Raw genomic sequence first — 22,719 nt, forward strand, 5'->3', positions numbered from 1 at the left:
TTACTGCCCGTTTCTGGGTCGTCCACTAAGATGTTGATATCCAGTAATCTCCAGGGAATTGTCGGACTGTCACCCATCAAGGTCAAAGTCACCTGTGTAAATTAACTCAAGGTCAACAGGTTGCATAATATCAGTTTTGGGACAGATATTTATCAATGACATTGACTGGAAATTAAAGAACCAAAATTATCGACTGGGAATGACTTAGGAGATTAAAAGTGAATGATAAAACGGCAAAAAAATAAAAGATTTAAAATATTTTGTTTCATTTATAAAATCACATTTAAACAAATGGGATCAATTTCATGGATTAACAATAAATTTTGCTTATATTCAGGCCCTTTCATAAATTTTGTATAATTAATCTTACCTCAAATTCATGTTCCACAACAAACTTCACACGTCCATTCTCTGTAATTCAAATATTTGTTATATAGTCAAACGCTACATTTACCAAACAATGATTAATAAGTTACACATAGTTTCTAAGACTTCAATTATTTTTACTCCTGTTTTCTGGCTCTGCAGTTACTTTTTTCTGAAATCTTTATTTATTTTACAATCATTTTACAACCTATATCAAACCCTCTTGTTGGCCTGGATGTTAGCTTGCAGGGGGTCTTAATGTGGGAGGAAACCGTAGTACCTGGAGAAAACCCACAAGGTTGGGCAGGTGACCCTATATATTTTTTAATTCGATTAAGGAATCAAACCTCCAGTCACCTTTGTGAAAGGCGAGTGCGTTATCCTCTGCGCCACCTATCAGTGCAGTTACCTGAGGACAAGGTAGCTTATGTGTTATAAAAGAGTTGCAGAACATTGTATTTGGCTTCCTTTGATTTGTTGGGGAGGGTTTTAGTCACCAGACAGTAATACATCACCTGTGCCAGTAATCTCAGTATATAGGAGTCTTATTTAATACGAGGTACTGTAGGTACATACCGACTCGTAACTTCCTCATCTGCTGGGGGAGATCTGTGGATACCAGGCGGTATTGTATCACCTGTGTCAGTGATCTCAGTATATGGGTTTTATTTACGAGGTAGGTACATACCGACACGTAACTTCCTCATCTGCTGGGGGAGACCTGTGGATACCAGGCGGTATTGTATCACCTGCGTCAGTGATCTCAGTATATGGGTTTTATTTACGAGGTAGGTACATACCGACACGTAACTACCTCATCTGCTGGGGGAGATCTGTGGATACCAGGCGGTATTGTATCACCTGTGTCAGTGATCTCAGTATATGTTTTTATTTACGAGGTAGGTACATACCGACACGTAGCTTCCTCAGCGGCTGGTGGAGATCTGTGGATACCAGCCGGTAATGTATCACCTGTGTCAGTGATCTCAGTATATGGGTCTTATTTACGAGGTAGGTACATACCGACACGTAGCTTCCTCAGCGGCTGGTGGAGATCTGTGGATACCAGCCGGTAATGTATCACCTGTGTCAGTGATCTCAGTATATGGGTTTTATTTACGAGGTAGGTACATACCGACACGTAGCTTCCTCAGCGGCTGGTGGAGATCTGTGGATACCAGCCGGTAATGTATCACCTGTGTCAGTGATCTCAGTATATGGGTCTTATTTACGAGGTAGGTACATACCGACACGTAACTACCTCATCTGCTGGGGGAGATCTGTGGATACCTGCCGGTACTGTATCACCTGTGTCAGTGATCTCAGTATATGGGCTTTATTTACGAGGTAGGTACATACCGACACGTAACTACCTCATCTGCTGGGGGAGATCTGTGGATACCAGCCAGTCCTGTATCACCTGTGTCAGTGATCTCAGGATATGGGTGTTTTACTTACGAGGTAGGTAGATACCGACTCGTAACTTCCTCATCTGCTGGGGGAGATTTGTGGATCCCAGCCGGTACTGTATCACCTGTGTCAGTAATCTCAGTATATGGGTGTTTTACTTACGAGGTAGGTAGATACCGACTCGTAACTTCCTCATCTGCTTGGGGAGATCTGTGGATACCAGCCGGTACTGATACGAGGTACTGTAGGTACATACCGACTCGTAACTTCCTCATCTGCTTGGGGAGATCTGTGGATACCAGCCGGTACTGATACGAGGTACTGTAGGTACATACCGACTCGTAACTTCCTCATCTGCTGGGGGCGATCTGTGGATACCAGGCGGTATTGTATCCCCTGTGTCAGTGATCTCAGTATATGGGTCTTATTTACGAGGTAGGTACATACCGACACGTAACTACCTCATCTGCTGGGGGAGATCTGTGGATACCAGCCAGTACTGTATCACCTGTGTCAGTGATCTCAGTATATGTGTTTATTTACGAGGTAGGTACATACCGACTCGTAGCTTCCTCATCTGCTGGGGGAGATCTGTGGATCCCAGCCGGTACTGTATCACCTGTGTCAGCTTTGATAATGTCAGTCGCTTTTCTGCCGGTGTGATGGAATCTTCGGGAACAATCTTTTCCTGTTGTTGACAAAAGGATCAAAATATACATAGATATCATTACCTAGGTCTCATTACAAATAAGTGTAATTTCTTTTTTCCTGAGTACATGTAGTAGCAAATAAACCTAAAATTTTGAGGCTGGGGACATCCACAAGTCAAATGTAGAGGGTAGTGCCCATTGCTCATCATAATGGTTTAAAGTAAGGCAAGTCTCATTTGAAATGAAATATACAATGCACTGGGTCTGTTGATATGTACCAGCTATGAATGGCGTTACAAAGATATTTTGAACATTTTTGACAGATATTTGGATTTTGTTAATCATCAATTCTTCAAAAGCTGGTGGTTTTTTTTACCATTACCAAAATTCTTCAATCACTTTAAAATGAACAGTATATATATTTGCAAATTAACTGTTGCATCAGGACAACTGGTCTAGAACCATTTTATTTGCATTAAAGTTTGATTTCATATATCACTAGTAGTTTCTTAATAACGGTATTCTAAAACCACAAAACATAATGTCAGACCAAATATTGCAATTCTTTACCAGAGGTACTGATATTTTCCTCTAAAGGATTATAAAAACAACCCAAAATATTTATCTCAAATTAACATCTTGGCAAATATTTGTCAGTAATTAGACAGTATCCTCAGTGGGTTTTTTACCTAAATTTTACAACAGCCTGTTCCTTTATGAATTGGGAAAATATAGCTTTATTTTCATTGAAATCAGGACTATATCTATCATTTTTGTGTCATTTTAAGAAAATAAGACACTTTTTAGCTACGGGAAACAGCCTGTATTCGGCTGTAAAACTGAGCAAAACAAATCACTGATCCTGTACATATGACCGTACCCTTATACAGGTAGGCAGCCTCGGATAGGTTCCTAGCGTCAGCACATCTATAGCACAAGGGATGGAAAAGTTCGGTAACCTGAAAATACCAAAAAATACTTATTGATACTTTTATAACAATGACTTTAGAGTCATTACACTTTTGTATTATCAACTATTTGTGTCTCTGGACCCCTTCCCCTACCAATACATTCATAACTGAAATAACCCTAATGAATTATAAATTTCTTACTCATTTTTCAGACAAGTTTGTTATATGGCATTATTTATTTATTTTTGTGTGTTAAAACCAAAATATCTAGTTGAATACCAGATTCCACTCTTTTCTCCATTGAATATTCATGAGGACAGCAAATACAATCATCGATACTCCAGGGGTTATGATCACTTTAGCTCTCTGCACCCCTGGAATATGTCATTATCAAATTGAAGGCGCAGTGTGCATTACCTTGTGGATGAGACCTTTGTAATCTTCAGATTGATTGGTCAGGTTTTTACAACTGAGACCAATCAAATAGCTAGCTGCTTGCCTTCAATTTTGCTATGACTTTTTCAAACGGTTGCAGAGAGTGAAAGTGAGCGTAACCCCGGTATACAAAGTAAAACATTTCAATAAAAGTATTTTTGCAGTTTAAGGTGTGATGTGTAAGAAATTATTGTATTGGCACATACCTGGCATTGACCAAAGTTTCTCTGGCCATTTTCGCCAACATGTCCGCTGTATCTACAAACCACATGGACTGCTGCTCCAGCAAGTTACAGATCTCCTAAAACAAAGCAAATCACTTTTTGTTAGCCAATATTTCTTCCCTTTTTTTTTACATTGGTGAATCCTTCTTTAAAGGTGAACATTCTTTGATCTCAGGCACTGAATGATGTAAATATTTCCGTTTGCAATATGTTATCGTTTGTTTATGTATACTTTTTCTATTTCTCTAAATCCAGAATTTACACAAAACTGAAAACATTTTAAGCAAACAATTTTGAAACATTAATATCAAGAATTTGGATAATTGAATCTCATTCATATTATCAGATTACAGCATGTGAAATTTTTAGAATATATCGAATGGTAAATAAATTTAACTTTAACTTGTCTTTCTTGACACAATCAGTTTAAACCAATTTCATTACTGTTACCCATTGACTGACATGATTGATGTGCGGATGTATATATCAATAAGAATTCAATGTATAATAACATTTTTCCCCATTCAACCCTATATTATAATGGTACATATACTTCCTTCTTTTTCTTCCACTTCTATGCTCCTATCCTGATCTCATTTATAAAAAAAAATCAGTGTGGCCCTGTATAGGACCTTGTTGTGTTGACAGGCAATCTCATATACATTTCTTTATCTACATGTACTATATTTATCACTGTCACCATAGGAATACTATTATGTTATGTGCTTTAAAGCGCCTTGGAGCTATTTTGCAAATTATATAGGGCGCTACACAAATGTATATTATTATTATACTTTTATAGAACTGGTATTGTTTTTTATGGGGTCCGAAATGTCTGAAAAAAATAAATATTTCCGTAATACCACCATAAGTACACTTCTGTACTACATGTACTGTGGGCATACTCCTGTCTTACTTACGGAGCATTTGTCTACTTTCGTAGCACTGCTAGCCCACTTCACAAGAGCCAGCAATCGAATGAACAACTGCCTCGTTCGTGTGGCAAATTGAACAATCTCAATTTTCCTGCAAAATAATAGTCACAATTAGTCTGGGATTTGAACAGTTTATAAAAGTGAACCAAACATTAATTTATACATTCTTATATACAGTTCTAGATTAATGTAATACTTTTTTTTTTTAAATCATTACTTTGATGATAGTTGAATGATTTGCAAATCTTTTTTCAAGAATTGGTTAAATTATTTCATAATACCATGAGCATAAGTTTGATTTATAAATCAAATTTCAATACCTCTCCATGTCTGTTTTTCTGGGTAACCTGGAATTGAAAATATACATTTTTAATTTTGCTATTAAAACTGAAATTTAAATTTGAAAATTAAGGTTTTGGTGTAAGACACATACATTTTTTTATTTTGCACAAAAAACACATTATAGTGATTTAAATTGTTAACCTATATTCATCGAACTTGTACAAAAATATGTATAATAAAACTGCTAGTCTGAATTTTTTTTTGAATCAATGTTAAGCGATGAGGAACTATGAGTGATTTTTCTACCTACTTTTTACAGGGGCCTGTACGTGCCTTGTGACTTTGAAAAAATATTACATTCATGAAGCATGATTTTATAAAAATAAGTGATTTTTTGCATCGACTTTGGGCAATACAGCAGAAATTTTCTAGGGAAGGTGCCTTTTAAAGACCCAAAGTTCACCTTTAAAATTCTCTTGAGGAACTAACTCAAATTTAATGATAGCATTGAAATCGATTCAAAACAGTTTCACAGACACTTACAGCTCTGACAACACAGTCAAGTCATGGTAGGTACGCTGGATAATGTAGTTAATGAGGATGTCCAGGGCTATTGTTCCTCCTCCCTGAGGGACCCCTGGCACCTGCATCTGCCCATCGATCGGTGGCATCTCAACTCACGTCCTATCTGTTGATATCTGTTCAAGTAATTAATGCAATATTTCATCAATTATCTAGACATTGATCTCACCACTGTATATTCAAATTCATGAAAACAATTATGTAAAGCAACCAGGTTTGTCAGCCCAGGACTTTTCTTGAATGTCTTTTTCACTCCTCCTCCACTCCCCTCCTTCTCTTTTATCAAACTTCTTTCCCAATTGGAAATAACATGCCTACTTAAATGCTCAGCAAACAAATACCATTATTTAAGTGTTATAAATTACAAAAAATTACCCCATTCTAAAACATTTTTCTTCTTGTAAAAATGTTATCAAGAGCATATGGCGGCATTTATAAAATAATTACTTTAAAATGAAGCAGTTTTGCTCTGGTTTCATGTTCAATATTTTCCAATTCTAAAATTATTCCATTAAATAATAGTACTAATTTTGTGCCAAGAGCATTTTAACCAAGACAGCTAGAAAAAATGTTCGCTTAACCTGTGCCAGTATGCATGTTGAAACCATATATAGTTCAGAGTAAAGAATGGCTGCATATGACAAAAGTGCTTCCTATTAGAATTGTTAAATTTCTGCAGTTGTTTTTCTCTCCTCTTTTAGCATTAATTCCCTGGATTGAGGGATCACTTCATGTACATCATACCTCTGCCTCTATGTCCACTTTTTATATCAGGAGGTAAGACATTGCAAGTGATCAAATAAGATACATCTTATAATGTAACTTATATAATTCTGAAAATAAAATGAATAAATTATGAAATTGATAATTTCATATATCAATTTCATATATCTTACAATTATAAATCATTATAATTTGAGTAATAATAGGGTTACATTTGCGTATTCCGGTTTAAATGGTTCAGGTGGCGCAGAAATATTCTACGATAAACAAACGCACTGGGACCGAACTATTGGCAGAGCTTAAAATGCACAGTTTCGGAGAATAAATAACAATGTATCAAGAATATTATATAGCCCTTCTTTCACACGTCCACTTAAGTAGTTTCGGTCAGGTACGTCTGGACCCCCAAATCTACATTCCTGAGGTCAGCCTTGGTTCAGATCTGCACCTATCGTTTTCTTTCTAGGTTTAACCGTTTGAACAGGTTGAACCAGATACGTGAAAGGGGCCTAGATCTATACCTAGTTCCTTTAAACCCCAAGGGAGATAATTATCTCAAAACATGGGCATTACCTCACGAGTTAGATACACAATTTCTGCTGATTAATAGAGGCATGAAACAATATCAGTTGATAATTTACTATGTTCCTCGTCAAAACATCAAATTAATATAAAAAAACAACACATTTGAAATGAATGACACATGTACACGGACGGTTAACATTGTCAAACAAATTACTGTACAACATATGTGTAGTACCATTTACAAAACAGTTCATATGTATTCACTTGTTCAATCGCAAACCTATCACCAGTGAAGTAGATGATTAGAATTAAGACTTAACCGAATAGTGTAAAAACTAGACAAATGATCCACACAATGAAAGGCAAAATAAATGTTGGTGAAGCATATTTATGATATTACAATATTGATAACTGTGACGGATTGTAATTGGACTGTTTTCTGACAGAATAATTACAACTATCATATTTAACGACTTTTTCTGGTTTTACAGAATAATCTCATATATTTCATAATATATCATCTTACCTGCAACCTTCAAAACAAGAAGATTATTTTCGAGACAAAATTTCGTTTCACGTTTACGGTGGCCATTTTTCTAATCAACGTCTTCTGCCCGCTCTGTGTACAGAACTGTCGGAACAAAGCGTTTGTATGACTAATTACAAATTCGGGCACCGGCTTAAAGGAAGATAACTCTGTTACTCTGTTTTTCTCAACTGCCAATATTGGAGAAAGTTGAAAGACACAAAAACACCCTTTGATGTGCTTTGCTTTTAAGTGCATGTTATCAGTGTGTAGGTGTGCTTGAAATTATTTGTAATTTGGTTTGATATAAGACAGAAATCACATCATTTGACAGTCCTCATGTGCAGTAACGAGCACTCTGTCAATGAACATATATTGAATATACTCGGTATATATAACGTTAACTTATATCTCTATGTCAAGCAAAATTAACAGTTTTTACATATACAAATAAAGTGATTTTTGATGTATCTAATAACAACAAATGGTCTGGTAGATGGTCATTACGTAACATTTGTTTGTCCTGTTAAAGTCGCAGTTATATAAGTTTTATAACTTGTCCTTTTTACATTCATTTTTTCACACAGATCTTAGGATGAAAAACACAGAATTTAGCTCCATACTCTGAATACAAGAGACAAAATGCATGTAAAGATAGGGCGACTGTTATCCCAACCATTGTTGAAGCGCCAGCAAGGTTTAACATGTTCAAGGCTGCAGTACTGGAGGAGGTATGCTTCAACAGAGGCAGAAAGGAAACCATCACCACGAGCAGTCATGGGATCGTGGCAGATGCATGATTATGGTGGTCCTAAATCTTTGACGTTTTCCTCCACTGCACGTGTCCCACGCATACACAGCCCGAACGAGGTGTTGGTGGAGATACATGCAGCCAGTGTTAACCCGATAGATGTACTCATGACAAGTATGACATCATCAAATCTGTCTGTAACAGCCGTAGTATTTAGAATTCTAAATGCTAAATTCATGTAAAGATTTATCCCTTCAGGTTTTTTTTTTAAAAGTGTCCTGAAAACCAATTTCATAATCACAATCTTGGTTTGGGGCAGCGATGGCTGATTGAAGGCGTTTGACCGTCTGCGTTCAGTGAAGCCGCCAGTTAAATATAAATATTTTACAACAATTATCAACAAGTTTAATCAATCTTGGTCTTGATGGAAGAGCATAGGGGGCTTTATATGGGAGGAAACAGGATTACTGGTTTGGTGGTATATCATGCAGGTACACATGGGCCTACACTTGGTCACGCATTTAAGGCCAGTGTAGAACAGTTTTGATGGTTTTTCTGGGTTTTCCTGAAACCTTGTCATTCTTAAATGACCATAAATGTAAATAACATGTAAATTAAGTGATAACAAATCAAACAAATCAAATTGATTACATTAATTCTTGTTAAAAAAAAAAAATATCCTTTCATTCCACTGTAAAGCCAATGTGTTGTAACTGAATTGGCAATCATACCTTCTTGTATGTTGTTAGTTTTGAGCTGTGATATGGGGCTGTCAATTATATTATATTTTTAAATATGAATAATTCACAGATTCAACAAGCCAGCTAAAATCTAGACTTTATATAACACTTCAGACCATTTAATTCATATCTCAAGCTTTCAGTCTGTTCAGATAAAAAATGTTTGTAGTCAAATAGCATAATTTTGAATAAATTCTCATTTTGTTATTTTTTCCAACAGAGGGTTATGGAAAGGACATTTTGAATGTCATGAGGGGCAATACCTCCCCTATATCAACAGCTGCAGAGTTTCCTCTGGTCTTTGGCCGTGACTTTTCTGGGGTCATCGCTCAAAAGGGAAAGGCTGTGCGCAACTATAAGGTTGGAGATAAGGTATGTTTCATAAATTCAATATTAATTGTCACAAAAATTCACCTAAATGTTTGTCAAAGCTGTTGGAGATAACAGGTAGGGGGAGGGGTTCACGATAAAAATCTTTATTCAAGTTGAAGTGTATGTATTAACAGTTTAATATGGTGAAACAAAACAGAAAAGATGTTGAGATAAAAGTAAACATGATTAACGATCACACACTTTAATAACAATGTTATACTGAGGTCTTGTCGAGAGAGAAAAAAGGTTGCTTAACTTTTATAATTGGAAGAAAAGCTCAGAAATTAAAGAAAAACCTACAAAGTGAAATAAAAAAAAAACAATTTCACAACGCTTTATCTCTGGAAACATGTTTATTGAAAATGTCTTTATTAACATGTTACAAGTAACAGAGAAACCTAATAATATATCTGTAATAGTCACCAAAACTTTGTATTTTGTACCATTTTGTATCAAATCTGTTATATTTCTAAATTAATTTAACCTTTTTTTCATTTTGAACTTGAACAGGTTTGGGGAACTCTTGGTGGTCAGAAACAAGGATCTCACGCTCAATTTGCTGTTGCTGATCTAAACGAGGTATCATAACTGTAACTAGGACTTTTTGGGGCAAAATTGTAGTCCTTTTTCTTTCCCTAATATCACTTTATTTCACCCATAGAGGTATTTAGTCAGCTGATTGATAGGAAGGTTTAAGGTACATATGTCACTCAGACAGCTGAAAGTTGAAACCTTGATTGTCCCCGTCTACCCAGCTGTAAAAGTCAGTAGTGGTGTTCTCCTGAGGAAGACCGAAGTCCTTCCAGGAGGGAATCTGTGACCGATTTACTTGATACTAGAAATACTTCATATTTCATCATAAGGGAGAGAAACTGTGGAAATCTGCAAATGTTATATCCTTACATTGACTCCAATTGGACAAGATGATAAGGTAAAATACCATTTTTTAAGCTGTCTTATTGATAAATTATTTGAATTTGAGCAAATTATAATTGCCAGATATTTCAAAAATTTAAAAAAAAAACAAAAAAAAGGAATTTTGGGTCTGCATTTGTCCAAGTGGTTAAGGCGTCTGACCGTTTTACAATTACTAGCCCTCTGCCAATGGCTAGCGGGTTTGAGGCCTGAGTGGGGCAGTTGCCAGGAACTGGCTGCAGGTTGGCGGGCTTTCTCTGGGAAGTCCAGCTTTCCTCCACCACCAAAACCTGGCACATCCTCAAATGACCATAGCTGTTAAAAGGACTTATAACACTGACAAACCAAACCGAAAATGAGAGTAAAGAATCCTGACCAATCACTAGGCTCAAACCTGTCCTTTGAAGAATACAAAAAAGCCACACCCAAATTTCAAAACCAGTCAATTTTACCGTTACGCAATCAAACTAGAATTCCTGTCTCATCCACACTTAGTCTTTGATTTGTCATGACATATTCCAGGGGTGCAGAGAGCAAAAGTGAGCGTAACCCCTGGAGTATCAAGGATGAATTAAAATCATATACAGTGTATGTTTTGACAGAAAGGTCTGACTGTGCAATTATCACAAGTGTAATAATCTGTCTAATATAATATCTCTGTCTCCTTTGTAGATTTCTAAGAAGCCTAAGTCTCTCAGCCACACGGATGCAGCATCTATACCCTATGTAGCGGCCACAACATGGGCAGCAGTGGTGCAAGTCGGAGAATTAAACTCTAAAAATACACAGGGAAAAAGGTTGGTGTGATTTTTCGTGTCAGAAATGTTCTTGCTATAATTTTTGATTTTTTTATGAACGATGTATTTGCATCTCCTTCATGTGTTGTACTTGTAGTTGTACTTGTACATTTTAAAAGATTATTGAAAGTGTTCTTTTATTAAGACATTATATTGTGACAGAGTCAGGTAGCATGTATTCTTAATTGAGAGTTTTTATTTTTTTTCCATAATAATTTATACATTTTTGTACTTTCATGAATATTCATTATTTGTCAAAATATCATTTCTGTTTAATTTTGATTATAAAAAACATGTTTTATAATTATGTTCATGTGAAAACTGCAAACATAATACTGTAATAATAATAATCTTGGTATACAGAGAAATAATGTCATTTGGCAATAAAAGAACATTAACAAGAAGAAATGTGGATTATTTACCCAGTATTTATATTTCAAAGGGAATTTACAATTAACAAAATACGTATACATGTATATGACGTGAAAAATATTTTTTTGAAATCTTAAATATTATTTTCTAGCAGGAAATTGAGTATTTTTCTAGAATTCATAGCCCTGTCACTGCCTTCATAAGACATCCATGTTTGTTTTATTTCCATCAGTGAAATATCAGGAATTATCCGTTTAATAAATGCTTGTTCTGGTACACCTTTGCAATACAGTATGTTATTCACAAAATCACACAATTGATATCATTTTTATTTGGAAATCTTACCAGATGATAGCAGCAAATGGCAGAATTGGGTTGAGTAAGCCATTAAAAACGGCACTTTGCCTTGTTGTCAGGCTGCTAATTCCTGGGTTTTTTTCCCTCGATGCAGCAATTTGCTTTGTGTTACTTTAAAAAATGAAATAATAGAAAATTTGAAGGTTTCCTGTTTGAATGCGATATATATATTTCACTCATATGACAGAATATGCCCATATTTTCACTCAAGCTTCATCCCACTCCTGAAAAATATAAATATTCTGCCATAGGTACTTGTGAAATGGGTATTCAAGGGGAAAGCATTAAATATTTTCTATATATTAAATGAAACAAAAACATGCACACTCTATTTTAATCCTAGCAAGTAACATGTGATACTCTTCCGTATATATGAATATTTTCTGTTTATGACTTTTCAGGATTCTGGTTCATGGTGCCTCCGGTGGAATTGGAACTTTTGCAATACAGGTACTGAAAATGTGGCATTTTGAAACCATAGCTATTTTTTAAAAATGTCGTCTATTATATATAATAAATTGATCGTTTCATTTCTCATTCAAATGTTGATGCTTTTATGCATCACAAAGTTTGTGCTTGTTGGGAAATATTTTAGTGAGAAGATGATATTATTATTTTTTTTTGCTTCCTGAAAGTATTTCTCTTTTTGTGTTTTTTTTTATGTTTATTTCACATGAAAACATCAAAAAAAAATTAACATGAAGGGCAGACCCAAGGGAATCAATTTAAGTCAATTATTCTAAATCCCTGTTAAGAGGTCCATACTAGTTTCCCTTGACACTAAGAGTCAAACCTCGACCTACCAGCACACAGCAATAACAGCACTGGAAATTCTCAAGATTTAAATATCATTTTGTAAGAAATGTAAAATAGTCAATAATCCAATAAAAAAAAGAATTGTTTGATAATCTTTTTTTCAGAAAAAAATAATTTTAATGCATATATCAGATCTTGTTTACAAAAAATATGTTAATTGTTGGTCGTTGTGGAAAAGTCAGCAGATAACGAAACAAACATTTTTTCAGTTGTTGAAGGCGTGGGGAGGCCATGTCACCGCTATTTGCAGTACAGATGGGAAAGATCTTGTGCGGGACTTGAGGGCAGATGCTGTAATCGATTACAAAACTCAAGATCCAAAATCTGAACTGCTGCAGATGGAAAAGTAAGTGTTGGTTTGTTATTTGGAATTTCATATCTTCACAACACTTAAAGTCAAAATACCATCACACTAAAATATTTTGTCGCTTGGACATGGTAGCAGAATACTTGGTTACATTATTCTGACACCCGGCTAGCCAAAGTTCCATAGGGAGACTTTGTCACTAATCAAATTATAAAGATAAATTCATATAAGTTAATCAACAAAATAAACCATCATATTTTAGTTAAAGATGGAGTCTCCCGTCACTTTTTACGGAACAGTTTTCTGTTTTGGACAGGTGATCAGGTGATAACTCCAGTCAAACCAGTGTAAATAAAATAGATGATAAATTTCCTCGTGCTCAACAGGAGTTATCACCTGAAAACCTGACCAAAATATGAAACTTATATTAACATTATTTTTCTGTGAATGTTAATAACATATTAATGTAACAAAAATGTCTCAGGGGGAAGTTTTATTGTAATATTTTTGTTTTTCTCAGGTTTGATTTGATATATGATCCACTTGGAAAGGAAAAGGCAGGTTATTCCATCGAGTTCCTGAAAAACTGGAAAGGTGCCAAGTTTGTTACCATAGCATCTCCCCTCCTCCCGGAGACCGACAGTCATGGCCTCCTGCCCGGGGCTCTCAAGTGGGGAGCTGACCTAGGACTCAACATTCTCCAGGTACATTTGTTCACCCATTCACCCCTAAAGGCACATTTTGAACCTTTCCGTACCTTTCCGTATCAAAGTCTGGGCAAGTCCAGTTTAAAAATGTCAGGGTGAATGAGATAAATAAAGGATATTTGAGTTACCATAATAGGTATCAGGACATTTTAGAAAACGGTTTCAAATTTAGACATATGCTTGTAATTTAATATTCTTCAAAATTTGAATATCCGTGTTTCAATGTTTAAAAACTATGTTATCATTACTTCTTGAGTTTTCATCAGACATCAATTGACTGAGAGAGATTGAGAAGAGGGTATTTCACATAATATTATATTTTTGGTGCGGAACTCTAGGTTCAGTTTTGGAGAACAACTAAAACAAGGATTTTGCCTCTTGTCGGATCCTTTCATCTATAATTTGTTTATAACAAAAAACACTTGAATTTAAGGAAGGTTCAGGTACTTGGTTTAATGAGTATAACTTCCCTCTTAGATTGATCCAGGTATATATCTTGTGATGTGTATTTCCTTTACTAGGGTTTCAGAGAAGGAAAAAATTACAGAGTAGCGTTCTTCATGCCAAACGGGAAAGCATTGGCTACTGTTGCCGACATGGCGGACCAAGACCAGGTGAGTTTTGTAAAAGATGGCCGCAAGATTTAGTATATCAATATTTTCTTTTCGAAAGGAATTGTTATTCCAAGTTTTTCTAGACACATCATAATATATATATATTAAAACACAGCTGTGATGTCATCCATTGTTATTTGCGTACTATATCCAACAGAATTCATAGGCATCACCTGTAGCCGTCCAATAAGTTACCTTTAGCTGTCCAATAACCAGGTCTATATCCCTCTGCCGATTGAGCTATATAGCTATAAAGACCTATATAGCTATATACACCTATAAATTATAGCTGTATTGAGCGATATTTTCTCAGATTTCAAATTTCATTAAATTAAATCAAAGTCGCATAAAACAATAAGGTTAATGGTAATGTTGACTACAAAAAGCATACATTTAGATGTTTATTTTAAATGTAAAATTTCCGATTTCTTTACATCATTATTCTTTAAAAAGAATACTTATATTTAATGTCTTTTGTTATCATCTTAATGATACAATCTTCTTTTAAATGCGACTTTGTTCCGTTTTCCTTAAAAAAGAAAATCACTTGAAAATAGCTCAAAAGACCTATATCAGATAGGTCAATAGAGCTATTATAGGTCTTTACAGCTATATAGCTCAATCGGCAGAGTGTACTGGACCTGATAAGTACACAAAAGAATCCACTTATTGGACAGCTACAGGTAACTTATTGGACGGCTACAGGTAACTTATTTGACGACTAAAGGTAAGTTTTTGAATGAGCACATAATTATGCTATACAATGGAAAACATAGTAATAGAATAAACGTGAAAATAAATATATAGCACAGAATTTAAATATCAACATTCTTAAAGTATATCCGGTATTTATATTTCCATATACAGATTTCCCGTGCACTATATTTTTTTCTTGAAAGAAGTTTGGAATCACGGAACACTCTTTTTACTTGAAACATCTATATAGATGCCTACATATCCAAACACTTTTCCAGCATTAATTGTTATTTCCTTTGAATTCGTAATTTTGGCAATAACACTTTGGAGTTGAGGGCAGTTGAAATCTTGCGTTTTTCCCACAATTTAAGTGCACAAAATTTCTTTCGTATCATCCCTCGAGATATTCGTGTATAATCCCAGATATATAGCTGAGATATACCTTTGATGAAAATATTTTGGAGGTGGTGTTGAAATCTTGAATTTTCTCACTTTAATTGTGTGGTTTAATTCTTTCATTTCACAGATATAATCCCAGAAATATACTGTAATCACTTTCTTCAATAATTCAATCACATTATTTGAATTTAATCCATTTCAATACTGAATGCTGATGCTCAAAATGTATTGCACAGGGACTGTGTTGGGAACGTACCTTCACTGTTGGACGACATTATTCAAATGAGACTAAATTCTACTCGGGCATATTTCACACACCTGTAATGCATGCACTTGTACAAAAGCATGCAAAGTAAGCTAAAGGACACCACTGTTCTTTATTGTATCAATAGCCTTCGTGGTTGATTGCACATACTGAACAGATATTGAAACTGTCCAATATTAACACAAAAAGGGTGTGTGTTTTAAGGTGGCTCCACACATCGTCATCAGCGTCCATTTTCGTGACGTACTTCCGGAAAAAGTACAGCTCAGACTTAATTATCTTGATCGAAATGTGCATGTACACCGTGTCGTCATTTCCGTATTGCGTATCGGGCATTCAATATTGTAGTGCAAAGTATAGTAACACCTGGGCCGTTTTCGTTTAAACGGTCAAACCGATCGGACCACTGTTGTTCAATTTTTTGGTATTTTTTCCAAAAAAGTCCCCAAACTATCGGAATGTTAGATTTTCATAAAATCAACTGTACATAGTTGCATAACCATTATATGAAAGTTTCAACAAATTTTGCTGGTTAATTGCGAAAGTGTGGAGCCACCTTAAGTAAGATATAAGCCGAAAACTGTCAATTATGTAAAATATTGGACAGCAGTCTGATGCACGTAATTTACTTAAAATACAGATGTAGTAATGAAATATAAAGAAACAACAATTACCAAAAAGTACATTTTTAGATTGGATGGAAACTTCTAAGGTCTGTTCATATTTGGTCAGAACAAGGTCAAAATTAATAGGAGTGTCCACTTTCAGTGGGTTTTTTTAATTTAAGTAAACTGGATTACTGTATTATTTAAAAATCTGATCATGTTTCAAAAGCAATGATCTCAAGTAATAGCAGAAATGGGGTTAAATTGTTTTTTTTTTTACAAAATTAAAATTTAGATTTCGAACGGCAAAAATGCAATAAATAGCATATTATGAATAAAAGTGATGCTATTTTGTTGAGTCTTTGATTTAAGTTTAACAAACCTGGCATACCAAGGATAAAATCCCCAAAAAATTAGACAATATTTGTCTGACAACAATTTCAAGACCCTTAAAATATCAATTATTCATGATTTTTTTTTTTTTTTGTCTACTGTAAGATTTTATTTGCTATTTATTTCCATTAATCAGCCTATGGATTCACTAATAAAGGAAGTATTTTTCAGTTTTGGTTCTACTTTTAAGTTTGGAGAAATAGGGCAGTCCACTACTACCCAGGCATCCTGCAAAAGTAAGCAGGTCACCTGGGGGTGTCCTGTACCCTTGAGAGAAATTAATCCAAGATGTTACTTGGGAGCCTGTAGCTACCCAGGCTCATTATTTTCCTTACTCATTAGTTTAAGGCATACTTACACTGTTGATTACATTACACTATATTCAATAAGAAAATGCTTTAAAATTTTAAAACTCATTTGCATATTTGATATTCAACATTGGCTGTAATTAATTCAGTTTGATCAGAAAAATATATTTTCAGTTTTAATCAGATACAGTTTAAATTATGTAGATTAAGGTGACAAAATATAAGTAAATTTGTTGCATTTTGTTTGGAATTTCTCTATTTCAGATTTCAGAACATTAAAAAATAAGGGACATAACTCGTACATTCTCGAAACGTTGGTTATACGTTTTTCGTAGTAAGGGAAACAACTCTTTCATCAATGTAACGTTTTACATACGTTTTTGATTTGTTCTTTTTGTTTAATTTCAGATAAAACCTGTGGTTGAGAAAGTTTTCCCATTTGATGAAGTGCCCGCAGCTTATGAAAAGGTTGGGCAACTTCACGGGCGTGGTAAAACAGTGATACGTGTAAAATCATGAGAAAAACAGTTATTTCTAAAAACAATGTGATTCATTGACATATTTTGTAACATTGAAAACTTAAAGAATTGTATGGTAATAAATATATTTGCCTTTCATACAAGCATTTAAAATTTATTATCTGACTGATCTCATTTTACTTTGTGGTTTTTGTCGCCACTCTTTCTCGAACAAGAAAAATCACACAGAGTAATTTCTTACTTGTGATTTTGTTATACAATTTACTCGCGGGAGATTGGACTTTTTCTATTTTTACAAATCATTTTTAAAAACAGAAAAACACTTGAAAAATTTCTAATTAATTCAATTTTGAGAGATTTCTATTTTCAAGAATACATTTAAATATTGGATTCCCAAGAATCATGAATCATAATAGGAAAATATTTCTTATATAAAAGTAAAATATATTTATATATAAATGAGTAGATTAACGCAATATAACGGTATTTGAAATTCAAATTGACTTAATTTTATGTGAAAATATGTCTCAAAATGTATTCGCAAGTAATTTGCTTTACTGCAGTAACAGATGAAGTGTTATTGTCTTTAGTTTCATCTTGTTATCACGGGAATACCCTGCATATAATGTCATTTTCTGTTAATGTACGTTTTGTTGGATTTAAAATAAAATTGAAAACTTAAAGAGATGTTTTTCCCCCTCGTCTGTGTTTTTTTTTTTGTAATGGTTTTATTTTTCCAAGTTTTTCATTACATATACATAAACAGAACATTCACGCATTCTCACATATACACACACGGACATGGATTTAGCATTATCACAATCAATTTCATTGTCATCATAATATCATCATCAACATATCATCATCAACATATCATCATCATCATCATCATTCGTCTTTATCATCTTCATCATCCTCTTTCATATATATATAATTATTCAATCATCATCATTGCCATAATCCATCATCATCCAAAATCTTCAATAATCATTTCATATGTATCATTATCAACATATAATTATCATCATCATCATATCATCATCATCATATAATCATCACCATCATCATACAATCATCACATCATCATACAATCATCACCATCATCATACAATCATCATCTTCAATTATAATCTTCACTCATCATTCTATATGTATCTTCATCACCATATTGTTATCATCATCATCATTAATTCATAATGATATCATCATCATTCCTGATTTACAAACATTTAACAAATTTATAATCCCTCACTTAGTTGTTGAATACATCAATTCACATGTACATACACAGCTTCAAAGTGAGTTATGACCATTAAAACACAGAGGATTATGAATGGCGATGGTAGTTGGGAAACCATGTTATTCAATTGATCAAAGTTTCTGACATCACTAGGAGGAATACAAATGGAACAAACAGTTCCTAGTTTGTGTAAAGTTCCACAGACAGAAACAGCTTGTAGGACCGTGTTTAACTGGAATACAGAATACAGTCGTAACACCTGCTGCCATGCATCCTCGATATCCAGGGGTTACGCTCACTTTCGCCCTCCATTTTAGTTATATATGACATTTTAAAGAAAATTTAGTCCTTCTTACCCTTTTGCCCTTTTCTCGTTTGCTACGCCTATCCAACTGGTGATCTAAAAAGATGCAAGTTTTTATCTGATCTTATATATAAATATATATGTTTACAAATGGTTGTCCCATGATCCTAGTTGTCGACGAGCCGTTAAACACAAACCTTCAATCTGATATAGAGCTTTCATGGTGATAACACTATAAAGTCGGCATCAGATCCGCGCTATCACAAGGAGGCAAGCACGCCAACATACCTGGTTACCTCATTTTCGCTCTCTACACCCCTGGAATATGTCATAGCAAAATTGAATCAGTGTGCGATTCGGATATACATGAAAAGAATCTCGCTGTCACGTAACGGTAAAAAATGACAGGCTTTAAAGTCGGGCGTCTCTCCTTTGTAATCCTAAAAGGACAGGTATCAGCCTATCGATTGGTCAGGTGTTTTTTTTTTTACCTGAGACCAATCAAACAGCTATCTTCGTGCCTTCAATTTTGCTATGACATTTTCCAGGGGTGTAGAGAGCGAAAGCGCGCGTAAACCCTGGATATCGAGAATGGTCTCCTGCACACATACACGCAAGCACGCATACACTACACACATGGAAGCACGTCCTTAAATGGCCTTATCTGTTAATGGGACGTTTAACACAATTGAACCAAACCAAACTCATCATGTTGATACCGGGTAGAATGTGGCAATGACCACCCATTACCGTAGCGAGTTCAACACACGTTGACACTTTTAAGGAGAAACTAATACGTAATCCACAGCGTCAACATACTAAGCCAGCAATGAAACTCGAAGTCCGTCATTGCGTTTACTTTTAACAAATACTTCAATTTTAATTATAAGGGTACCTCGCTCTTCAGATGTTTATTATAGAACCGTAACGTGAACTTATTCCTCAGTGGGATTGGCTGATCTCCCTTACATTAACTAGTTTCCCTGTCTACTGCATCATAACTTGATATAGATTTTTGTACTGCAGCATTTTAATTATTCAATAAGACGACTCAAAGATATTGAGAAAAGTTGAGTTTCGTCAATGATGACCAAAAATACCACTTAAAATTACCTATTCTGACTGATATGCATTTTAAAAGGACTGTCGTACTTCAATTTAATGTTTTGATTATGATGATCACATTATCCCTTAATGGTAACAAAATACTTAACATGCATTTTTGTTCTACCTAAAAGAAGCTTCCAATTTTACAAGATTTTTTACAAGATTTATTGACACTCAGACACATTATATGTGTTACATGAGGAAATAAAGTTGCAGATTTGGAAAATGAAGTACAATATACATATTTGTATACACATGTTTAACTGAAAGAATGGACAGTTCAATTTAGAACCGGTACGGTTTAGTAACATGATATGATATACAATGGAAAATACAAAGCAAACATAAAAAAACATACATCTACCTCCCAAGTTATTTAACTATTAACAGTTATTCCGTCTTTGCGTATTGCAGAGTTATCTTCTCTTGGGAGCAGGTATTGATTGTTACGTCATTGGTTTGTGCGAGAAAATTACGTCGTTTTCTCAAAAATTGATGACGTTACTCTCACAAACAAGTGACGTAACAATCAATACCTGCTCCCAAGAGAAGATAACTCTGCAATACGCAAAGACGGAATGCATATGCATCATTCACAAAAGAGGAGGAACAAAGATAAACCTGCCAGAACTCGTTGATTGCATAATGAAATAAAAAGACCTTTAAACTTGTAAATATTTGGGTTTGTACAATAATAACGAGGAATATATTTGTTACGTAAGGTGGATATAGTTATATTATTGCATTCAAATAGATAATGAAACTCCAGAACGCATAGTTTCGTTTCGGGGAATTACCGCGGTTGATATTTAGATGTTTATTTGATATTTTCTATCAATTTTGTATCGTCTAAATGTGACTTTTGTCAATAAGATATTAATGTGTAAATATGACATTAAAGAACGCGCCGTGAAGCTTATGTTTAATATATTAATGAAAAATAAGAAGTTGTTATGTAAATCTGACCTTAAAGATTTATGCAGTTGAGCTAAGTACAATATATATATATAACTACTAATCCCGGCTTTATCAATTTGTCATTGAGCTTACTAGTATTTGGGCCACGACATTTAAGGGCACTAAATGGGTTACAATTATGTACGAGTAAAGGAATTTGATCTGATTTCGCAACGAACATCCCTGGATGGAGATTCTATACTGTATAAATGAAATTTGTTGGTTTCCTTTTGAGCAGAGGGCAATGCTTACTATTGGAAAAAAATGAAACTAAAACTATTTACTTTTTTAGGTCTAATAACAGCGAATGTTAACAAAAAAGTATAATTAAGCTACCCTTTTATTTAATTTTCAATCCCAAGATATCTGCCTGGGCCTCTGCTTAGCTCGGATATTTTCTACTTTTAAATTTCCATCAGGTTTATTTGACAAACTTTACACAAACGTTCCTCGGCACTGACCAAAGTCATTTGAGAATTGTCTTACCAGTTTACAATCATGGGTGGTCACCAAATCTCCGATTGGCTGGGACGTTTACAAGATGAACATCCACTGACATTCTTCAAAAGGGAAATGTGCAGATTTAATTTCATAAATTTATTCATTTTTGTGTCGCCTACGACAGATGTCGGAAAGACACATAGGCGCTGCTTTTCCGACGACGACGGCGTCAACAATGTAAGGTTTTGCGTCTGACAAAGCTACACCAACAAAACCTCGATCATAGATGAAGCATGGCTAGTGAAGCCTACTGCACTAAAAATATTTCATTGATTTCTGCATTTTTTTGGTAAAAAATTCAATTTTCTGGACTAAGAAAAAAACTCAACGTTAAGGTTTTGCGTTTAGCTCTTACATATTAGGCTGTTTCTGACAAAGTATAAATGCTAGAGCAACCAAACTTGGGTCATCGGTGTATTATGGGATGTATAGCTGAATGCATTACACTCTTTACTAGCATTTCAACGATTTCTGTATTTCTTTGCTAAAAACCTCAAATTTCTGGACTTAGAAAAAAACTCAACTATAAGGTTTTGCGTTTAGCTCTTGCATATTAGGCTCTTTCTGATAAAGTATAAGAGCTAGACCAACCAACCCTCAATCATACATGTATCATGGGTAGTAGAGTCTACTACTCTGAAAACATTTCATGGACTTCTGCACTTTTTCGGATAAAAACCTGAAATCTCTGGACTAATGTTATGATTTTGCGTTTAGGTCCGTTTCCTTATGTACTATGTTAAAATGCTTATTATATTGACAAAGCGGGACAGGCGACATATATAATTACGCGTAATTCTTGTTAATAATTCATATCTTATAAAATATATAAACAAGATATACCAAAAAAAAGCAATATCAAATCTTTACGAGATATATATATATTACACGGTTATATATTGAATGCATAGGAAACAAAAAGAAAAACAAGAAACATGTTCAAGGAAAAGTGCGATTCTTCAAAATGACAACCTACATTTCTTAATTCATAAATAATGAATGATAATTCATCATGTTAAAATTAACATAGGATGAGCGAATTCACGTCGGTATGGACACAAATCGGATACATCAATATAGCATGAAATCCGCCAGGCTTCATGCTAAATCCAAATCTAAATTTAAAGTTGGTGTTCATATGTATATAG

At 34.5% G+C, this 22,719-nt stretch overlaps 2 protein-coding genes across 8 annotated transcripts in view; one reads left to right on the forward strand and one right to left on the reverse strand.

Annotated features, from left to right (window-relative positions):
• The window catches only part of LOC110450699 (mediator of RNA polymerase II transcription subunit 14-like), a 34,557-nt gene extending 26,897 nt beyond the window's left edge, over positions 1-7,660 (reverse strand). The window contains exons 1-9 of one of the 5 annotated variants that reach the window (XM_021498334.1): positions 7,570-7,660; positions 5,757-5,901; positions 5,252-5,278; positions 4,917-5,022; positions 3,979-4,073; positions 3,307-3,385; positions 2,335-2,464; positions 371-411; positions 5-92 (exon numbers count right to left, since the gene is read on the reverse strand). In XM_021498334.1, the coding sequence (XP_021354009.1) occupies positions 5-92; positions 371-411; positions 2,335-2,464; positions 3,307-3,385; positions 3,979-4,073; positions 4,917-5,022; positions 5,252-5,278; positions 5,757-5,884 (694 nt within the window). In that variant the 5' untranslated portion in view covers positions 5,885-5,901; positions 7,570-7,660. Of the gene's footprint in view, positions 1-4; positions 93-370; positions 412-1,054; positions 1,079-1,953; positions 2,002-2,334; positions 2,465-3,306; positions 3,386-3,978; positions 4,074-4,916; positions 5,023-5,251; positions 5,279-5,756; positions 5,912-7,569 lie in introns of those variants that run through there. The other 4 variants (XM_021498335.1, XM_021498333.1, XM_021498337.1 and 1 more) reach the window with 4 other exon arrangements.
• Positions 7,661-7,726: 66 nt separating this feature from the next.
• Positions 7,727-18,151, forward strand: LOC110450701 (reticulon-4-interacting protein 1 homolog, mitochondrial-like). 3 transcript variants are annotated; one of them, XM_021498339.1, is made up of 10 exons: positions 7,727-7,842; positions 8,157-8,494; positions 9,281-9,432; positions 9,943-10,011; positions 11,020-11,144; positions 12,275-12,323; positions 12,899-13,035; positions 13,517-13,700; positions 14,225-14,317; positions 17,392-18,151. In XM_021498339.1, exons 2-10 carry the CDS (start codon positions 8,212-8,214, stop codon positions 17,500-17,502), a joined length of 1,203 nt encoding a protein of 400 aa, XP_021354014.1. In that variant the 5' UTR covers positions 7,727-7,842; positions 8,157-8,211; the 3' UTR covers positions 17,503-18,151. The 3 variants fall into 3 exon arrangements, with proteins under 3 accessions (XP_021354014.1, XP_021354013.1, XP_021354015.1); XM_021498338.1 differs by having other exon boundaries at positions 7,727-7,838; XM_021498340.1 differs by having other exon boundaries at positions 7,727-7,838; positions 8,164-8,494.
• Positions 18,152-22,719: the final 4,568 nt, after the last annotated feature.

Source organism: Mizuhopecten yessoensis, unplaced genomic scaffold (assembly GCF_002113885.1).
Source record: "Mizuhopecten yessoensis strain PY_sf001 unplaced genomic scaffold, ASM211388v2 scaffold5459, whole genome shotgun sequence".
NCBI classification, from domain to species: Eukaryota; Metazoa; Mollusca; class Bivalvia; order Pectinida; family Pectinidae; genus Mizuhopecten; species Mizuhopecten yessoensis.